General features: G+C 39.3%; 1 protein-coding gene across 7 annotated transcripts in view; it reads right to left on the reverse strand.

Moving 5' to 3' along the window:
• Positions 1 to 2,282: 2,282 nt before the first annotated feature.
• LOC135289157 (kinesin-like protein KIF2A) overlaps positions 2,283 to 20,745 on the reverse strand; it is a 126,889-nt gene continuing 108,426 nt past the window's right edge. For 2 of the 7 annotated variants that reach the window (XM_064402577.1, XM_064402580.1), the window contains 6 exons: positions 16,051 to 16,118; positions 14,121 to 14,234; positions 12,879 to 13,029; positions 11,205 to 11,306; positions 7,857 to 7,992; positions 2,283 to 4,059 (listed from right to left, as the gene is read on the reverse strand). In XM_064402577.1, the coding sequence (XP_064258647.1) occupies positions 3,974 to 4,059; positions 7,857 to 7,992; positions 11,205 to 11,306; positions 12,879 to 13,029; positions 14,121 to 14,234; positions 16,051 to 16,118 (657 nt within the window). In that variant the 3' untranslated portion in view covers positions 2,283 to 3,973. Of the gene's footprint in view, positions 4,060 to 7,856; positions 7,993 to 11,204; positions 11,307 to 12,212; positions 12,453 to 12,878; positions 13,030 to 14,107; positions 15,371 to 16,050; positions 16,119 to 20,745 lie in introns of those variants that run through there. The other 5 variants (XM_064402578.1, XR_010351954.1, XM_064402579.1 and 2 more) reach the window with 5 other exon arrangements.

Consider the following 20,745-nt stretch of genomic DNA (forward strand, 5'->3'; position numbering starts at 1 on the left):
AAAAAAGGAGAATAGGACTTCATAATCTGAAGCTGTAATTGGGCAATTAACCCCAGTATGCAAATGGACCAAAACTCATAACAGTGTGAAACCTCGTGACCGGTCATCCATCTTGTGACCATCTTGGGTCCATCTTGGCTGTAGCCCTGGCCAGGCTGTTGTACTGCCCTAGGTGTATCCTTTTAAAGCCTTTTAATAAATACCTACTTTATTCTTTAGCTCATTCTGGTCTCTGTTCTGGGTCAGCCTCTCCAAGCATCAAATTGGCTTTACATTTGCTAATTTGTCATTAGTACTATACTTATCTATCTCTGAAACTATCTACCTGGTGAGTTTTTTGGGGGTTTTTTTCTGTCTATTTAGCATTAAGCAACTAGTTAACCATATACTAGCCATTGCATTCTATAAAAACTTATTTATATCAGGTTATAAAGGTATAAAAAAGTTACAATTCAGGTTATATAGGTATAAAAAGCTATGATTTGGGTTATATTGATATCAGGTTATATAGATATATTATATTATATTGGTATTTTATAACTCAACCTATATAAGCACTTTGTAAGTTTGACCTAAGTTATATAGGCATAAACTCCTTTTTTTTAGAGGAAACACTCATTCCAGAGCATTTTATCCTAAACTTGTCACTAAAGTGAGACAGGATTGATGTTGCTATAGTTGAAATCTGTGTTCTCTGATTATGGACTTAATCTCAGGATATTCCTGTGCAATGCTCTATAGTGCAACACATAAGTGTGGTCTGGGCAACAAAAATAGATTTGTTGTAATTACATTTGTTTGGGATTTTTTTTAATTGTTTTTAAGTATATTTAAATACTTTTTTTTTTTTTGGGGGGGGTTGGTTTTTGTCAACTGTAAATTCAGGCAGCTGAAAACTACTTCACCCTTCAAGGCAACAAGGTGTTTTAGCATAGATCAAAGCTTTCAGTGAGTCTTAGAGCAATTCATGCCTGTGTCCTGACAAAAAGACTTACTGAAGTCTTAATATACTTTGAATTATATATAGTTGTTATTAAGGACAAGACTGTTTTCCCCCAAGTTTGCATTAGCTCTGCATAGCAGCTGTCAAAAGAAAAATCCCCTTTGGTCTGTCTTATGATTCAGGAAAACAGTAGCTGTTAACTCTGTAGTATCATGCAGGGATGAAGGCCCCACTCTATGTATTCACTACCATAAGTAAATTTTTCTTGTGTAGTATAGCTCTTTCTATCAGACCACAGTAAATGGAGAAGAGGCAAATTAGTAAAAACTCCTCTAAGACATAACTTCATTTTATACATGCCCAGTGTCAATACTTTAAAAGTCATTGGAAAAAACATGTAGAGAAACGTACTTGAATTTGCAGGCATGCTGAGAGATTGTCTTGGAAAATTGACTTGCTTGTTTATTTTATATTTTAATTATTCTAATGCTGCTTCACTGCATATAGAACCAATTTATGAGTGAATATAAGTAGTCACAGCAATATGCACAGACCAATACAAAAGGAACAAGTGTTAGAGATTTGTGTCATATATCTTAAATGCTTTTCTTTTAGAGGACAGAAATCAAGATAAGCTTGTCTGAGTCCTATTCAAGTAATTCCAACCCATCAAAGAAATGGGCTAGAAGAATTCAAGTGCTGTATTCGTTTTTTAAATCTCCATTCTCACTGATTCAGTAACAGTGTAGCTATGATCTTTAGAGCAGGTTCTATTGCAAAGCCTGTCTCTTAACTTCTCCCCCCCCCCCCCCCCCCGTTGATGCAATTTTAGCTCACATGTGCTACCTGACAGGAAACATCATTTACAAGACTTGGTAAGAAGTTGCTGAAATCTGCCTCTGTCCTTCCTATCCTCTTTGATACCCCTATGAACCACATTCTGAATGTGGCTCTGGGCTTGCATGGATGAATAGTAGGGAAACAACTCTTTCTCATGTAGGATGTCTCAATCTTCAGAGGCTTTTTAGAAAGTAAGATTTCTCTAGAAAGCTGCTGCCTTCTGTTTCATTGGGGTTTTTTCTTTTAGTTGTGATGGAAGACATTCTTAAATGTTCAGAAAGATGTATGGTGTTTCTTTTAAGGTTTGTTGTAAAATTTGTCAGGATAGTCCTCTGGGGAGCTTGGTCCTATACAACAAATTTGTACAGAATAGTTCTAGTAGTAAATATCTATTCTGAAATCAGAGGCCTTTTGAAAAGTGTAACTCAGATGTGTTTACAAAATCAAACCCTTTCCAAAGTGTAAAAGAATTTTCATAGAAGTAAATTCTCATTTGTAGTTCATTTAACAGCTTAATTTATTAAACAGAGTATGTAAAATCTACATTGTTGTTTCACTTTAAATGTTTACACACAGGAGGATTTTTAACCACAAAGCAACAGGAGCTTCCCATACCCTGCCTTTCTATGGGACACACAAATATAAAATGCTGCAAGAATTCCTGGCTCATTAAACTCTCTTTTCATTGCTTTCCTTTTATTTCCCTTCAGGCCTGGCACAAACTAACAGGCTTGAATTACAAAAGTAATTTTTGCACAGTTCCAAGGGAAAGTCTATTGATATGAACTCCTGGAAATGGGGAGAACACCTAGAGAGGTCTGCAATTCTTCATTTGGCAAGAAGTTCTTACACAAAAGGTTCATCTTTTTTGGATACTGACTTGCAAAAGTAATTTGAGTGCCACCATCTAAATAGTGCTGAATACCTATGGTGCCATTTGTGAGAATTCAGGTACTTATTGGATTTCTACCTGTACTAGGTAGAGGTATTGTGCAAATCCTCAAATGATGCAATTTCACCTCACTTTTCAGCTGTTGGCAATGTACAAAGGGAAAAATAGGCATTAGCTACTTTTTTTTTTAAAGAATCAGAGCTACTTAAACTATTTGCAAACTACAGTTAATGTACATGTAAGCTCATCATGCATCAAAAGCCAAATTTTAACAATATGTGAAAGGTCAATATGTATTCCTTTAGCTGGATCCCTGAATTTTGACAGTTAGCCTATCCATATGAAGAGGTCAAATGGTACCTTTATTCTGACAGCATTATCACACCATACAACACACTGTATATCTATCTGTATTACTCTAAGATTCAACTCTCCTCAGTACTTAAACATTACCCTTTGTTATACATCAACCAATGTATTTTTGTTTAATTTTACTTTTTTTGTGTGTGTTTTCTTTTTAATTACAGAAAAAATGTTATAATTATATAACTATTCTTTATGGTATTCAAATGAACCTAAATTTCAGCTTTTTTGCAAGCAGGATGGAATGTCGAGCTGTAGGTTCACTCTAACAGCTCTTGCAGTTCCTGTTTGAAGGATATGGCACATGCTGTGAAATGCACTAGCCACCAAAAAAAAGTCTCAAAACACATTAAAAATATATACACACTAAAAGCAATTTATATTGACAAATATGGATGTTGTTTATTAAGACTGTGCTTCAGAAAGAGGATATTCAGGATTAAGTAGCCTTCATCAAGGCACAGAATGGGAAGAAGTAAGCACAGCTATCTGTAGAAGATATGTAAAACCACTAGTGAGGTACACATGGAGCAAAAAATTTAAAACTGCACAAATGGTCTTTATAACAAAACTGAACATAGTTAAAAGGAAATACTGTGACTTTTCAATTGTCACAGTTCTGCTTCATTATTAAAAACATGGCAAATATTTCCAAACATAAAATTTACAATTTGAATAAATGAAATACTTTAAACAAATTGCTTCACAGATCTGAACCCTGCATGGTTGTACTGTTTGGTCTAGAAGCATTTTGTAAACATCATAGGAGCATTTCACACAAAACTGAAAATATAATTTAGATGAGTAATAAACAGGATGTTTCTAACATTTTTACACTTTCAAGTAGTTGAGTTCTTCCAACCACTGGGTTTTGTAACAAATGTGTCCTACAGCAGTACAGGTTCATAGATTCCTTTAGCAGCAGAGGCCTCCTTTCAAAGGGCACGTGGTCTTTTTGGGCTGATCTGTTTACTGGCCTGTTCCTCCTCTTGTAGAGCTGCCCGGAAAGATTTCACTTTATCTTTAATGAAAAAGAGAGAATGAGTACTAATATGTTTGTTCTCAACACAGATCCTGAAACTAAGGCCTGATGCCCCACATACTGGCCCTAATGCAAAACAAAGAACACTCCTCCACAAAAACAGCTGAAGATACAAACTACAAGAGGATTGAGATAAGCTTAAATTTAATACTTACCATACAAACAAATTTCTTAACAACATAGTCCCTTCTTAGATGCTACCCCTGTGTCCTGGTTTAGGGCAATTTTGGGAGAAAAAACCTCTAAAGGGGTTTCCTCTAGAAAAGCAAATTCAAGCGGCCCCTCCCCCAACTGGTTCAGGAAAAAGATTGCCTTGGAGAAAAGTGGAAAAAACTGTTTATTTAACAGGCAAAGCATTCACCAGCACAAAAAAATGAACAATATTAAACAATAAAACCTCTCGCCGCTCCAAAAGAGATGACAAACTCAGAAAGTCCCCTTCGTGGGTTGTGGCTCAGCTCACTCAGTCTTTTATCAGTCCCTCTGTCACTGGAAATGCCACAGCCGAGGCCAAGCCAGGCCATGGTGGGCCACAGGTGTCAGCTGCCAGTGCTGTTCTGGATGTTCAGTCCAGAGCAGGTTTAAACAAATCCAAAGAAAAAGAATAAACCACAGTCCAGGGAACTTCTCTGCCTCAGCTAGTGTCATGGTTTGACCCTGGCACAATGCCAGGGCCCCCATGAAAGGTATATTTCCAAAATGGTTACTGTGAGATGTGACCCAGAAACAGAACAAAGCAGGCTCCAACTTGGGAATGGAGGGAAAAACACAACACTTTATTAATCTACAACATAAGAGACAAAAGGAAAAGAAAAGGGGAAAAAAAACCCAACAAAAACACACACAGCAATCTACAATGGAATACCTCCAAAACACTCCTCCTCCCTCCCCACCTCTAACACTCAATCCCCTCTAACACTGAATTCTCAATCCAATACCATACTTCACACAACTTCCCCCCAGTTCATCAGGAGAGAGGAGTCTCCCTCTTGCACCATGGGCCTCCCCAGGAAAAATAGTTGGAACCTCCTGTGCTTCCATGTCACATGTGGCAGCTGCCTGGAGAGAATCTGCCGTGGTGACTATCTTCCTTCCATGTCCAGTGCTCTCACCACTGTCCATGGATCCAAACTGCTCCTTAGGCCCTTTTAAGAATGCCGTGCCCAGTTCCAAGAAGTGGCAGCCTCTCATCATTTGGGACACCTGTCCCCCCCATATTTCACCCCCTGGGGCTGAGGGGCCTCATGAACAGAGATCCTTCTCCGCTGAAGGCAGAGGGCTCCACCACACCCTCCTCATCAGTCTCTGTTCCCTCTACTTCTTCTCACAACGGCTTTGTCACTCTTGGCTTCTGGCCAACCGCCTCCCCCAAGGTGCAGTCTCTACATTACATGAAGATTTGGTTCCGTCCCATGGACATGTAAGAGAAAAGTCCAGCCAAAAGGCCACTCCATCTCCTCCATCTAGGGTGCTTCTCATCTGCTGGTATTTCTTCACCCACTCAAGCCTTCGTCTCATTTTCCCATCCTCCGTCCCCTCTAAACTGTCAGCTGCAGCTGGGGAGGATTACTGTTTTTTACAGCTTTCACTGTCCCAGCACCAAAAGGGTTAAAACTTTCAGCCACAGTCTGCCTGCGGCTGGGCACCTTGCCACCCCCCCCCCCCCCCCCTTCTTCTCCTGGCCATGGTGCCAGCACAAGATATCAAATTTCAAGCCAGCAAAGTCTCTATCACTCTCTCCCGGGGGGCGCTGCCCAAACATCCCAGGTCTCCTCCACCCCTGCACCTTGCAGGGGCTCTGGCCTCCCTCCCCACAGGCCACATGGCCTCCCCCACCCAGACACAGCTGGGCAGGGGAGAGGTCAGACTCCACTCACTGCCAGACTCAAAAGATAAAGTCCTCTGGGAATCCTCTGCTTTTAACCCCTGTGTGTTCTCAGAGGCCTATCCAGGTCCCCAGTGGCCACAACAGGTGCCAATTTCAAATCTGGCCACTGATTGGTTTGACCACAACTTTCCCAGAAACTCACTTCCTGGTCAAACCACGACAGCTAGCTAAAAACTAACTAAAAGAAGAAGAGAGGTCTGTCCCGCCATCTGTCCGTCCACAGACAACACAGGACCAGGAATGTGGAGGAGTGAGTGCAGTTTCTGAAAACAAACTGTGTGCTTCTTCTTCCCCCCCCCTCCACCCTCAAAACAATCTTAAAGGTGCAAAACTTATTTCTGGGCTAAACAGACAAATGGGGATATGAGCATCATAAAGTCACCCCAGGACACCCTGTCTCTTCTTAGGAAGAAATTCTTCCCTGTGAGGGTGGTGAGGTCCTGGCACAGGTTGACCAGAAAACCTGTGGCTGCCCCATCCCTGAAAGTGTTCAAGGCCAGGTTGGACAGGGCTTGGAGCAACCTGGTTTAGTGGAAGATGTCCCTGCCTATGGCAGGAGGGGAATAAAATGATCTTTAAGGTCCCTTCCAACCAAAACTATTCTGTGATTCTATGATAACAACTTTTCTATGAATGTGAAAAGCATTTGTGATTAAATTTTGGAGGTAAACAGAAATGCATCAATCATTTTTTTCATCACAGCTAGCATGAGAATAAGAGAAACCTTAGAAAATAAGTATGTCATCCTTTCCTATTTATATTCCTCCTCCACTCCTGTTCCACAGTAATATGCCCAGGAATGGAAAGAAGGAAACAAAACTGACAGCATAAAAATGTCAGTCCCAAAGTGACAGGACTAAAAGCTGAAATATTCAGTGACCATTATGTTCCATGAGCATAACAGAAAAGTTACTGTGAGAAAGAAGCTTTAACAGTTCTTCCCTCCTGTAAAGCTATATATGTTATATCATGCTATTTGTAAAGATGCAAGGATCTTTTAGATATCCTTTATCCCCAGTATCTTGTTTCAAAAGCATTATCTAATAAGTAATGGAGGAACAGGGAGACACCTAAACTGTTTTTTTACTGCTGTTGTCTCAAATTGTCTCTTCCTGAAGAGGAAGCCATCATCCATAAGAAACAAAGGAATGTACGTCAAATTCTTTGCTAAAGTATACTGGTACCAATACATGCATACAAAGCAAGCAGGCCACATCTGATTTGCTTGATGTATTCTAACTTACACCAGATACTCAGGCTGAGTAAAATGTAAGATTTTATTTCATAAAGAGTTTTCTAACACAGATAAAAAAAATCCAAACTAAACCAATATGGCATGTCTGCTGGAATGCAGATACATAGAGAAACTGAAAAAAAAAATTAATCGCCATGAGGTACCAAGCTGACATGATAAATTTAAAAGACATATCAAAGAGTCAATTTTGGTAACTAAACATTATCTGCAGTTGGTTTTTCAACAAAGAGAGGCTGACAAAATTTTGACAGAAAGGCTGCTAAGGAAAAAAGTAGGCTAAAAGCCATGCTACTCAGAACTTGACATTACTCTTAAGCACAGACTGAAAAACAACAGCAGGCTTTCTTTTTCTTTCCTTTATTCTTTTGGAACAAAGGAAAAAAAAAACCAACCCAAAGTTGCAGGATCAAGTTTATACTTCTTGGAGGTAAAGCAGACTCTTCCATTAAACTAGAATGGATTGAATAGAGATGAGAACTTGTTCTTAAATAAGTGTTCCTTTCTCAGAACATTATAGGACAGCATAAGGTGAAAAAAGACCCCAAAACATAACCACACTCTTTTAATCTCATTATTACTGCAAGTGTCCATGGCATATGAAAATGCACACAAACGTGATTAAAAGCAATCTACCTCTAAGTTCGGTCAGAATATCAATTTTTTGCTCAAGAATTGCTTCAAGTTGCGTAGCATAAGAATCCACATCATAGTCTACTTCTTCTGTCATCTCAAGAAGAGCTTTTTCATGTTCCAGCCATCTAATAGATTCCTAGATAAAAGTTAACAAAACCTCAACTAAATACATTAACAAAGTTTCAATGCAAATTTCAAGACAATTCATGAGCTGAATTATTCCTTTTCTCATGATGATCACACTTTTACTGTCTAGTCACCTCACTATAATGTTTCAATCCTAACATGAATCCTTATTCCTAATTTAGCAAAATTGCATGTTTTCTACATAGTTTCTTAACTCCAATGGTCATAACAGCAACAGACAAACCCCAGCTACCCCAGTTCTCTTCAAATTCAGAACATTAGATGGTTGTAAAACTAAGAAATTAAGAACTTTATTTCATGGTTATGTGCCCTTAAATAGGTATCAAAATTTGAAGCCAGATTTCATTTTTAAGTATGGGCTGGTTGCCACTGACAATAATCATTATTGTGTCATTGCAGTCAAGGAGCCAAAATAATTCTGTCCATACTCAAAATCAGTTTTGAGAGAAACTGTATAAAAGAAGAGCTAACTCTCCAGACAAATAAGTACTGTAAAAGATGGTTAAAGCAGATCTTAGGCATCTTTGCCCTCTGAATACTACAAATTATTTTAAAAAATTTTAAAAATAAAGGCTTATAGCAGAGAAGAATGCAACCAGGCCCTTAAATGTTACAGAATCATGCAAAGCTGTGATTAGACGAACTGATCTCCTTGGAAATGCTTTGCAGTTCTATGCATGCTGAGCCTGAAATACTAAAATCAAGTCTCCCTCTGTGCTCAGTAGTTCAAGTAATATTGAAAGCATAGCCCAAACACCGTATATGTTTTGTTGGCTTTCAGGACAGATGGAGCTCTCACATCGGGATAGGATTTATGCCATCTAACGTAAACTTGTATATCTAAGAAACAAAGGAAGATCAAGACGTTCAGAGTACAATTAATTCAGTTAATCTATTTTAGAGATTTTTTGTTAGGATGGGATGTTTTGTATCCCAAAATCAACAGATTCCAGGAAAAAGCTGACAGAAGACAACTTCTGCATGTTACAGCTTGTAGATTTTATATTCGTGCAACCCATCTTCACCCATGGCATAAACTAACAAGTAATGCTGCAAATGAAAGTCGCTGAGACTCAGACACATTTCCTTCTAATGACTGCTGTGAGGGGCAGTAATCTCCAGCATAAGGCCAGATGGACACACAGAGGCCATAACATCTTAACCTAATGCAGTTTGTCTCTCCAGAAGTTGCAAGCATTAGGACACAGCTATGGCATATGGCATGACTTTTATACTTCCGCATGCTTTACTTCAGGGCTAATGTTTCAAAATAGCTAAATATCTACATCTGTTCTAAAATGTGTTATTTAGCATCATTACTGTATTACATGAACACATATCAATATTCCACTAAGTTACATGCCTAAATTGAGATGTGTTGTATTGGTTTGGCATGGCCTGGTTTTTGGTAGCAGGGGGGCCACAAAGATGGCTCCTGTGAGGAGCTGCTGGAAGCTTCCACCATATCCAGCAGAGCCAATGTCTGATGGCTCTGAAGATGGACATGCTGCTAGCCAAAACTGGGCCAATGAGAGGGGTTGTTAACGCCTCTGTGATGACATATTTAAGAAGAAAATCAAAACAAAGTCACGGGGTTTTGCTTCCAGTCAGAGAAGAGGAAGAGGTGAGAATATGTGAAGGAAAACAAAATGGTGACACCATGGTCAGTGGAGAAGGAGGGGGAGGAGGCACTCCAGGCGCCAGAGTCAAGATTCCTCTGCAGGCTGTGGTAAAGACCATGGAGAAGCAGGTTGTCCCCCTGCAGCCCATGGGGATCCATGGTGCATGCAGAGATCCACAAACAGCCCTGGGCAGGAGGTGCCCATGCCAGAGAGGGTGGATGCCTGGAGGAGGCTGTGATCCAGTGGAAAACCTGGTGGAGAGAGGGGGCCCCTGCTTCCAGGCTGGAGCAGCCTGTCCTTGGAGGACTGCATCCCATGGAAAGAGAGACCCACGTCACAGCAGTTTTAGGAGGACTGTCTGCCTGTGGAGGGGAGTTCACGTTGCAGCAGGTGGGGTATGGCTGCTGCTCGTGAGAGTGGACCCACACCAGAGAAGTTCACAGAGAACTGTCTCCTGTGGGAGGGCCGCCACAGTCTCACAGAGGAAGGACTCCTCTCCCAGAGCAGCAGAAGAAAATCTTGGTGATAAACTGACCAAAACCCCAATGCCCTGTCTCCCTGCGCTGTTGGTGGGAAGGAAGGAGGGGCTGGGGGGAAAACGGTGTTTTAAGGGCTTATTTTACTTCTCATATTCCTCCTCTGATTCTGTTAGTAATAAAATTCACTTTGCAACTTAAGTTGAGCCTGGTTTGCCCTTGAAATATTTCTCCCAGTCCTTATCTCGCTCATTAACTGTTTGTTAATTTTTTCCCCTCCTCTGCCCAGCTGTGGCAGGGGAGGGTGAGCAAGCGACTCTCGTGGGTGCCTGGCATTGGGCCAGTCTCAAACCATGACGTGTGTATTCCCTCAAGGTTTAATGTTTTGCTATTTTCTTGTAGCAGATGCTCCAAATGGACAACCTGACTAAAGATTCTACGGTTATGAACTGAAATAATTCACATTTCCTTCTGAAAACTAGTAACTCATACATATTAGAATTTATTTTGCAACTATAAAAGGCTCTGTGGTGCTGATCAGCATTACACTATGTTGTCAGTACTCCTTTCAAAGACCCTGACTAGTAGCAAATGAAAACTTTATGTATCTGCAAAAAGGAAGAAAAGAGGAACTTAGAAATATACTTGTTTCTTTTAGATCTCAGTAACTCAGAGAAAGATGTCACAGAAGGATATTTAAAGAAAATACTACAAGGGAGTATTGCTGTATTTTAGAGGGAGATGACCACACAGAAATGGTGCTGATAGGGACATTACTATATAGACACATTGCTATTAATTGCCAGCTTTAGCATTGGAATACTGGCATAGACTAGACAGTGAAATTGAAAATTTTGAGACCAATCTGAATAAGCACCCTACAACTAGAAAAAAACCTGTCACTAATGCTGGAAAAGGACTAACACAAAAAATATAGTAAATAGTTGAAATAGTAAAAAGAAAATAGCAACTTTTCTGTTTAGGAAATCTCTGAAAGCAGCAGAATGACCAGATGATATCCTATATCTTCAAGAGTATGCACTTTTATTGGCAAAACCTGAATTCTAGTATTAGGATAAAACAAGGTAGGGTCCATCTTTTACCTGGAAGACAGCCCTGTGGTCTTCTACTACTTGCTCTTCCATTTCCACCATTTGTGACACAGCTTCATGGAAAGTAAACAACTGTGGAGAAACTTCCTCTTCCTAAAAACAATAGTTAAGCCTGTTAGACTCAAAAGAACTGTGGCTACACAAAATATATTGAATATAATCACAGATCATAAAAAGAAATATGCAGAAAGTAGAACCTGTCAAAAATAAAACTTAATACTTTCTAACAAGAAAATGTCCAGAAATGAGTGGACAGAGCAATAAATTTAAATTGTTCAAAGAGTTAATTAATATTCATTAAAAATTTCCAGCCACTAACTCTAATGGATACTGGAAAACAGAATATTCCCCATGAAAAAAACTCCAAGTTAAAATAGTGGGAGGAGGAATTTATAAGGGAAGAATGTTAATTTCTAGTAGGTTTTAATAAGAAAACTTCTGTTCTGTCAGGATTTTTTGTTGTGCCAATTTTCAAAAAAGAGAACAGCAATTATATTCAATGCATTTCAAGAAAACAAAATTAAATTAACCCTTTGGAAAAAAGTGTAATAAATGTAAAGTAAAAAATTTAAAAAATATGTTGTGATGAATACATTAGAAAAATGCACAACTTCGATTTACAAACTGGGACAAACAGGAGTTCTTTAAACATAAACAGTTAATCACAATAAAAGGGGAAAGAACTAGGTAGGCTGCAGTTAATGTTTTAGCAAAGCAATATGGTTCCTTCTACCATGCTTTTAAAATATTTTTTAAAACACATTGAAAAGCATAATTGAATTCCACATGAACAAGGAAAAGATATGAAATTATATCTGGCTGTAAGGACTGTCCAGTGGGAAGCTCTAGGAATCACTAGCATGTTCTTATAAAATAAAGTCCAGGAAGAAAAGACAGCTATTAAAATGAGAAATACAGCAAATGCCATAGAGCGGTGTTTGAAAAGGCAGAGAGTCTAGAGAAAAATAATTTAGGGTAGTAAGGATTTTTCTTTTGTACCTTTAATCAGCATTTTCACAAATCAACTTGAACATTTAAGGAACCAGGAATAGAGCTGATAATGAGTAGTGAGGGCAAAAAAATGCCCTTTATAAGGTGCCTCTCAATCCCAGCTCTCCATTCATGCAGCCCAAGGAGACATCCTGGGAACATGATGTGGCTTTCTCCCAAACATTGCTCTGGGGTTTCACTCCATGAAAATCAGGATGTTGGGAAGAGGAATGATGGGTAACCAGATTTCTAAACACAGAGAAAGACAAACTCGCTCAAAACAGGGTTCCATGCAGGAAAAATAATGGTCAAACCACAGGAGTGTTAAATAAAATGGATGTATTTCCCAGGCTACTTCTAACTATCTAATAAGATATAAAGATATACTGGAAAAATGCACACTAAAAATGTGAGAGCCTAGAACAGACCCTGCCTAGATATTAAAAGCCATAATCAGCAAGGAAGATAAAGAAAAGTAAAACATTCTCCTTTCACCATTCAGGAAACTTTTTTTTTTTTTTTGTCTATATGGGAATGAACATAATAGCATAAAGTGAAAAGGCATGCTGTATCTACTAAATGATATTGCTAACAGGCTATAAATACACATTACTCTGGATTTGTTTTGCCGCTGTATTTATCATCGCTTTCTGTGCAATGCTGTAAGCCACTCACATTTTGTTCACAAAGCAGTTTGAGATCATCTCTCTGAGGAGAGCTCCCCACACCCCACTGTGTCTCTAAGTCATCGATCTGATTGGGAGCATGGTGTATAATAGGTGAGAGATCTCCTGCAGCACTAGGATCAACCATCAACTCCTTCACCCTACATTCAGAAAATATTTAAATTGTAAATTAGTAATTTCCTGTTCAAAAGAGTCACAACCAAAAATAAAGCTCATTTATGCATAATTTATTTCATTTAATAAGGATGTTGATTTTAGCTTCACAAATTTAATGTACTGTCAGTGACAAAAAGATGTTAGTTCAACTCCTAAAAAGCACAGACTTTCAACTATTTGCAGATAGATTGCAGTCCATCTTCTCACAAGAGGCATTTTTAAATTGAAATCTTAGTACTCATTAACTGTTAAGAGGGCAAAAATTAACTCCTCAATAAGGAATAATATTTGAAAGAAAAGTTCATTCAGCATCCTAAACTTGACCAACCTTTTTTATCTGTGCACACAATTGTGCTTTAAAAATATTAGTCAATCGGTACCCTACTAGATGTTATAAGCAAATCCACCAAGAATTTTGAAGAAAATAATAACTTGCAGCCAACTATCTCAGAGAATGAATAGATCCTTTAATTAAAATAATTATAAAGGTGAAATTATATTATTAAAATGTAAGGTTCTTGCAGCACGAAAATAGTTTAAAGATTGATCATGATTCTATCAAAAAAAGGCCTATTTAAAAGAACACATGAAACAGACATCAAACTTTGCAAGTATAGCAAGTTTTAGAACAAATTCTTAATTTTTAAGGGGAGTTTCTTTTTGAAGTAGCACATATTTAGTACAATGGAAACTGTATTTCATTAATCTTTTGAATGATTATAAGTTTTTAAAATACATATGCATTAAAATGGTTTTCTTTTTAAATTATTTATATTCAAATTACCCTAAACACAGACTTGTCAGATTTGGTCCATTAAATGTATGAAGGAGACATCACTTCTTTTTTTTTTTAATGTATGAAGTAAACTAGCAAGCCTGGATACAGAGTGTGGTCTTGTGAACAAAATAATGAGAAGATGATTGCAGATCATGCAGAACCATCACCTGACAAACAAAATAAAAACAAAGTATGTGTGACTCAAGGCAAGGGGACTAATGAAAGGTTTGTCTGTAAAATTGCATTGCCAAAAAGAAAATTAAAAAATAAACATTATGCATAAAGAATGAAGTACACCTGGTGATTGAAGGAGAAAAGTCATCATACTCATAGGAAGGAGAGAGATCAGAGCGACTGCCACTACCCTGTGAGAAGGGAATGTCTGAAGGACTAATTCCAAATTCCTTTACTCTGCAGCATCAAAACACAGCAGCAAATTAAAAGAAAAATATCTCAAACACAGTTAAAATAATTGTTTCGCATTCTTTAATAGTTTAACAATAAAATTATTTTTACATTAAAAAAGAAGACTTGACATATTTAAATTTTCTGCAAATGGTTACAGATCACTAACAAAATTGAACAATATCAGTGCTGGTAATTTGCAGGAAAGTATAATAGCAGTGTTTTCAGAAGAGCAATTCCAGATTTCAGTTTTTGCAGTTAATAAAATTTGCTCTACATTCAGTATTTCATTAAACTGATCCTTTTAACATATCAAACCACTACAGTGCCTTAAATTCTATACTTCACCATCTTACACTGCGCAGACACTGGTGTTCAGCACCTAAAAACTACTTACTTGTATTATGAAAACTATATGTTGGTAGAAAAAAAATCAAAATACTACACAAAACACATGAAGCAACTTTACAGTGATAGGCATAAAAAATTAACTCTACCCAGCCAAAACCAGTACAACCCCCTAATAACATATGAATTTAACAGCAAGGGGAAGAAACAGTTTCTGCACACCAGTTTAGCATACTAGGAGTAGGTATTTGTTTTTCAGTGTCCATTTCTGAAGTCACTTCAGCAGTATGTATTCTATAAGGGATAGAAAGATCCAACTAGTTCTGATTAATGTGGCACATACTTCATTATGTTACTGTAAGCAGGGGACTAGATGCCCCCTTCTCACCAGGAAGGGAATCACATAGACTGGTTCAAGCCAGGTGGATTTACTACTAACTTGATCTAAACAGGAAGACATTTGGATACCAAGAGGAACGGACTATAAGTTACCCTAGCAGCCCTTTGTGCCCGATTAGTGACTGGCTGCAGGGAGGGGGCAGGGGAAGCAAAACAGGAGAGGATGTGGTTCTGCCCTATCGTTCACTGGGGCAAGCAGACCACTAGGTGGTAGCTTCTTCTGGCAAAACCAGGCTTTCTGATGGCCCAGAAACTTGTTTGCCTCCTTTGTTCTTTGCAGCAAAGTGGTGGGTGGGTCTCTGGGGTGCAGGGTCTGATTGCAGGTGTATGTAGGACTCAATCTCCCCAAACATTAATCATAGAACTGCAGCTGTGGAAGGCTCCTTTCACACTGACTGAAGAGACAAACACAGAACCATACAGGTCTCAGAGATAATGCATCAGGCTCTGGAGGCACTAACTTCTTCTCCACTGATTATGTCACTGTTGGATTAGCTGACTGTATTTAGGGGTCTTAGATATTTGCGTGAAGTTGGGAAATATAAAATTTAAGCACAGCAACTGCCGAATTTTCATAAGAATAAGCTAGTTGAGATAGATCTATATATGGTGTGGTATATCATATATATAAAAGAAACATGCTGGCAACTGAATGCAATTCCACCAAGAGGATGAAAAATCACATTGCAGAAAGGTATTTCAGCTAACACCCCAGGGAATCATCATGAAAACTGCCTTCCCCTAATGCAAGAGGTGATACCTCCAGAGCAGGGACAAAACTAAGAGAGACATCTCCCAGATTCCTTGCAATCCCCACTATATCAATTTCTGGATAATGGCTTAAATGCAGTTTCTATTGATTCTCTTGTAATGGTTGCAAAAAGTTGCAAATTTAATTGAATGTGAGCCTGAATCAGTAATCGGTATTTTGGGTTGAATCTTATTAAGAAATGCAAGTACACTAAAATTATTCAAGTAGTTAAAATAATTATGGAACATTATGGAACAAGAACATTCCAAATATCAGCGACCAACAGCCAATATATCTATAAGCAATAAATAACATTTTCCATACCTATTTGCATATCTCAATGTATTTAGAGTGTTTTCACATGATGCTATCCCTGGAGAAATTGTAGCAATCTGGAGAAAACAAGTCATGCATTAATAAATCACTTTGTACAGATGAAATGGTAGATGAATTTAAATTAATTTTTTATGTTCACTTTGATTTGAGATGTTCTACAAAAACTGTCTACTATGTACAGCTGTCCTAATGTTAGAAATTATACAAAGTTTAAAATTTTTTTGTAACTTTAGTCAGTCTTGTTCGCCTTTGCCCTGGGGGAAGAGAATTGAAGTTTCTTTTCAAAGGACTGTTTCATGACTCAAGGCGTGATTAGCTTAACATCCCAAGAGACTGGGAGTAGCAAGAAGATACAGAAAAAATAAGAACCATTAATGACCATTATTACCATTAATGACCATAAACTCCAAACATCACCCGGCATAGTCAGAGACACCGGGTCCATAAAAGACTGATAAGAGAACCAAGGAATAAGGACCAAATTAGCATCAGAGGAGAAGAAATCCATAACCGATAAGAAACCAAATACTAAGAATTGTGCGACTTGGGACCAATGAGCAGTGAACCAATTTATCTGGGTTTTGACTGTATAAGTATGTGAAAAATCTAGTAAAGAGTCATGTGTCATTGAATGATTTTCTCTTCACACCCGGGCAATGTGTGGATGAAATTATTTCTGTTGCACATCCTGGCCAAAACAACATCCTGGCCAGAATAAAGTAATGCCTTGATAGTCTAACACTAAAAATGTGGGAGTTTTTGTTTTTCCCATAGTTTCATTGAAACTAATAAAACGGCGTCTCAAGAAGAGACATGTCAAATCTTCAATTTAATCTTTTCAACCATACCTGAAATATTAGGAATCGAAGAAATTTCAATTTCCCCCATCTCACAGTCTTCCTAAATAATATGTAAATGCAAAACCCTAATTAAAAAAAAATAAGACTCCTCAAGGAGGGAAATATGCAACTCAGTAGAAAGTCAGTCTAATGTATCCTACAAACAATTACCAGATTATTGATCTGTATATCTATATCTATCTTTGTAGTCTGTTCAAGCAAATTGTATACTTATTTTGGCCAGCCTACAACTGTACTTAATAATGCTAAAGATAAGCATGTTTATTTCCCTAAGATTTATATTTTTTTCTGAACTGAATATTATCTGTAAATAATACTTAATAGCTCACTTATTATGAAACCTAAGTGGTATGTAACAAAAGGTTAACCACAAGTAACATTGTAACAAGATGCAGAGGTAAAGCAAGCAAGACAACAAAGCTAGTGCGATAACAAGCGCCATCAAATGCAAGATAGCAAGTTTTAATGGAATTTGCAAACTGCAAAATTAGCTATAAACAAGTTAGATTGAAAACCAAGAAGCACCAGGCATGCACTGAAGATAGAGTTAAAAAGTTCAAATGTGAGGAAGATTACAGAAGTCTTCATCAAAAGACCACCAGAAGACTGACAACCGCCACAGAGGGAACTGAGCTATGCGCGGAAGCAACAAACTGCTATAAAACCATGACACAGCTATATGCAAATATGAGCATGCTAATGACATGTCGTAATTGTGATGTTGCATGGAAAGACTTTTAAAATGTAACTGAACGCTAAAGAAGAATGAGTGAGTTTTGTGGTGGAGAGATCCCTCGCACTCCTAGAGCTGAATAAACAAATACCTGCTGTGTAGCCATCTGACTACAGAGTTTTATTTTCTTGCCCAGTTGTGGGCTTCATTTATGAAACGTCGGGAATCTATGTCTTTCCTTTTCCAGTTAAAAAAAATACCCTAAAGATCTCATACTCTTTTCAGCATTCAGCAAAAATAACTGGTCAGGCAACAGTGGCATAATTACTTGAACTAGCTTCTCTCAGTAGTCCAATTTTCTCATCTGTGCTCCTTTCAGGAGATCCATAAAGGCTCTACCCAGGACAAACACCTTTATGATCCTACACACTAACATTTTTTTTTTTGGTCAGCACAGAATCAGGAGACTGAAACTGATGAATATTAGATAATCCTGGTGTTGGGGGTTAGGTTTATCAAGAGAATTTTTTTCCCATTTGTTGTCATGGAAATGAAAAATGAACCTCATTAAGAGACAAAAGGTGCAGCCAGGGCCTTGGCATACTGATGGAATTGTTATGAATAAAAAGTTATCTATTTTTATTAAGGTTGCAGAGTTAAAAACAAGTTAGTCCAGTGCTGGTAAGTTAGCTTCATTAAGAGTTCTTCTTCAATTACCTGTTAATGGTTGGTGATTAACCATTGTCACCCTGATGCTTGCCAGGCAGGGACACCGGGACGGACCCTCCAGGTACCAGGAGAATGGGAGTGGCATCAGGGCTAGTATGCAGATGAGAAATGCATTGCGCCCCGAATTTTGCAGTTTTCCAGGGAAACCCCTAAGAATTAGGAGCCAACATATAACTAAGTGACCTAAGTGACGTCTAAGGATGGGAACGTAGTCCAGTACCTGCTTGGATCCTTTTTTGCTTCTCACCCTAACCTGAAAAGATGTTGATTAAAGAGACGACCCGGGGTGTTGGACCGAAAAGGCAGAATCTCCTAATCTCTCATGAGGACGGAATCCCCAGCTCTGCCTGCAGACCAGCGGACAAAGCTGCATCACCCTCCTCCTCCGTGCCACTCCTGGGCGCGACCCATCGATTTCTCCCCTCCTGAGCTGATTTGTTTAAATAAAGGCATTTAAAAGGAGAAAGATCTCCTGCCCATTTATTTCAGCTTGGGGGACTCGTCTGGGATAGCCACACCTGAAGAGGACACCAGGACTGGGACGGCCACCCACCCTGGACCTGCAGGACAGATGGCTATCGGGACCAGAGAAGATCGGCTTGGGACAGTGACACAGAGCAGCGCCAGATTGGTGAGAATATCCGGCGACGGGAGAGGGAGGTGAGCGAGTGTGTGTGAATGAGACAAGGCCCGGCAGCTCGGCCCCTAGAAGCAAGTGAGGACCCCTCAGTACCGCGGTTCCACACCCCCACGAAGGGGCCAGCCCAGGAACAAGGGGGAAGTGAGTGGAATTGGTGATTGAGTCACCTCCAAAGGGGTAAAGAGGACCCCCCCTCCGGGCGTGCGGAGGAAATAGTTGTGTGAGTGGCACGCACCCCAAAAGCCCTGATACAGGTCCTAACGAAGGAAGTTAGGCAATTTAGAAAATCAAGCAGTTTTGTTTTTAAGTCCTGACGACGGAGGTCAGGCACCAGGTCTGGCAGAAAGTCCTGACAAGAGAGGTTAGGCAAACTCACAAGTCCCGAGAAGGATTCGGGAAAGTTTAAAAGCCCTGCAGGCAAACAAAGTCCTGACGAAGGAAGTCAGGCATACCTCAGAGGCCAGGATCTCAAGGATTTTTTTGTTTTGTTTGTTTGTTGAGTCTTGGCAAGAGAGGCCAAGGTCTTAACAAAGTCCTGACGAAAAGGGTCAGTGAAATTGGAGTTTTGGCAGGAGGTCGAGACTTCTTAAATAAGATATATTTCCTTTAGAGAAAAAAGACATCTTTGTGATTTGTTTAGAGACAGAAAAAAATGGGAGGGTGCAGTAGTAAGAAAAGTGGCCAAAGACTGAAGAATATACCTCCCCACAGTCCCCTAGGTGAACTATTAGAGAAATGGGACTCTATAGAAGGCACAGAAAGATTAGATAAAGATAAGATGATTCATTACTGTTCAGAAGTGTAGCCAGAATTAGAGGTGCAAGGAGGATGGCCGTGGTGTGAGACAAAAGACAAGTGGATGTGTCAACAGCTGAGTAACTATCTGACAGCTCGAGAAGATACTGATCCCGAGCAATTATTATATGTAGCTTGTTGGTTGAATGCCATCGAGAATGAAAAAGTGCAAATTTGTAAAGTGCAGAGCAAGAAAGAGGGGAATGAAAGAGTGAATGCTGAAGTTAAAGAGATTGCCAAAAAGTGGGACCCCCTAGACTACTTGCCTCCTGATGCCCCTCCACCTTATAATCCTCTCCTTCGAGCACCTCAAATAGCAGATCCAGTTCTTCTCCCAGCTGCCATGGGGGCTATTCCCTCACCACCCCCTTGGACTCCTTTACCTGCTTCTGCACCACCACCAATACCCACTCCATCTGCTGCATGCTCCACCCCTTCTCCAGCTCCACCTAACATGCACCCAAGCTCTTCTCCCCCTCCTACTGCTGTCCCTCCACCTCCTCCTAACTGGGACAATCTTGTGTCTGAAGATGGGCCATACTGTGGTACCCGATCCAAGACCTCCACAGTAGAGAGACTTTTTCCCCTTAGAGAAGTTCCTATGGGAGGAGTAGCAGGAGGTGTTGGTTTTGTGAATGCTCCTCTAACTGCTTCTGAGGTGAGAGGATTCAAAAAGGAGTTAGGGAATTTAGTTGAAGACCCCGTGGGCATTGCTAACCAAGTGGATCAGTTTTTAGGTCCAAATTTCTACACTTGGGGGGAGATGAATTCCATTCTAAATATATTATTTTCCCCAGAAGAGTCCCGAATGATTAGGGCCGCTAGCATAAGAATTTGGGAAAAAGATAACCTTCCAGGACCCCAAGTGCCATAAGGTGAAGACAAATTGCCACTAGTGGATCCCAATTGGAACCCTAATCAAGAGGAAGGGAGGAAAGCCATGATGGAGTACAGGTCTCTGATAATTCGAGGGATCAGAGAATCAG

This window comes from Passer domesticus, chromosome W, assembly GCF_036417665.1.
Source record: "Passer domesticus isolate bPasDom1 chromosome W, bPasDom1.hap1, whole genome shotgun sequence".
Classification (NCBI taxonomy): Eukaryota; Metazoa; Chordata; class Aves; order Passeriformes; family Passeridae; genus Passer; species Passer domesticus.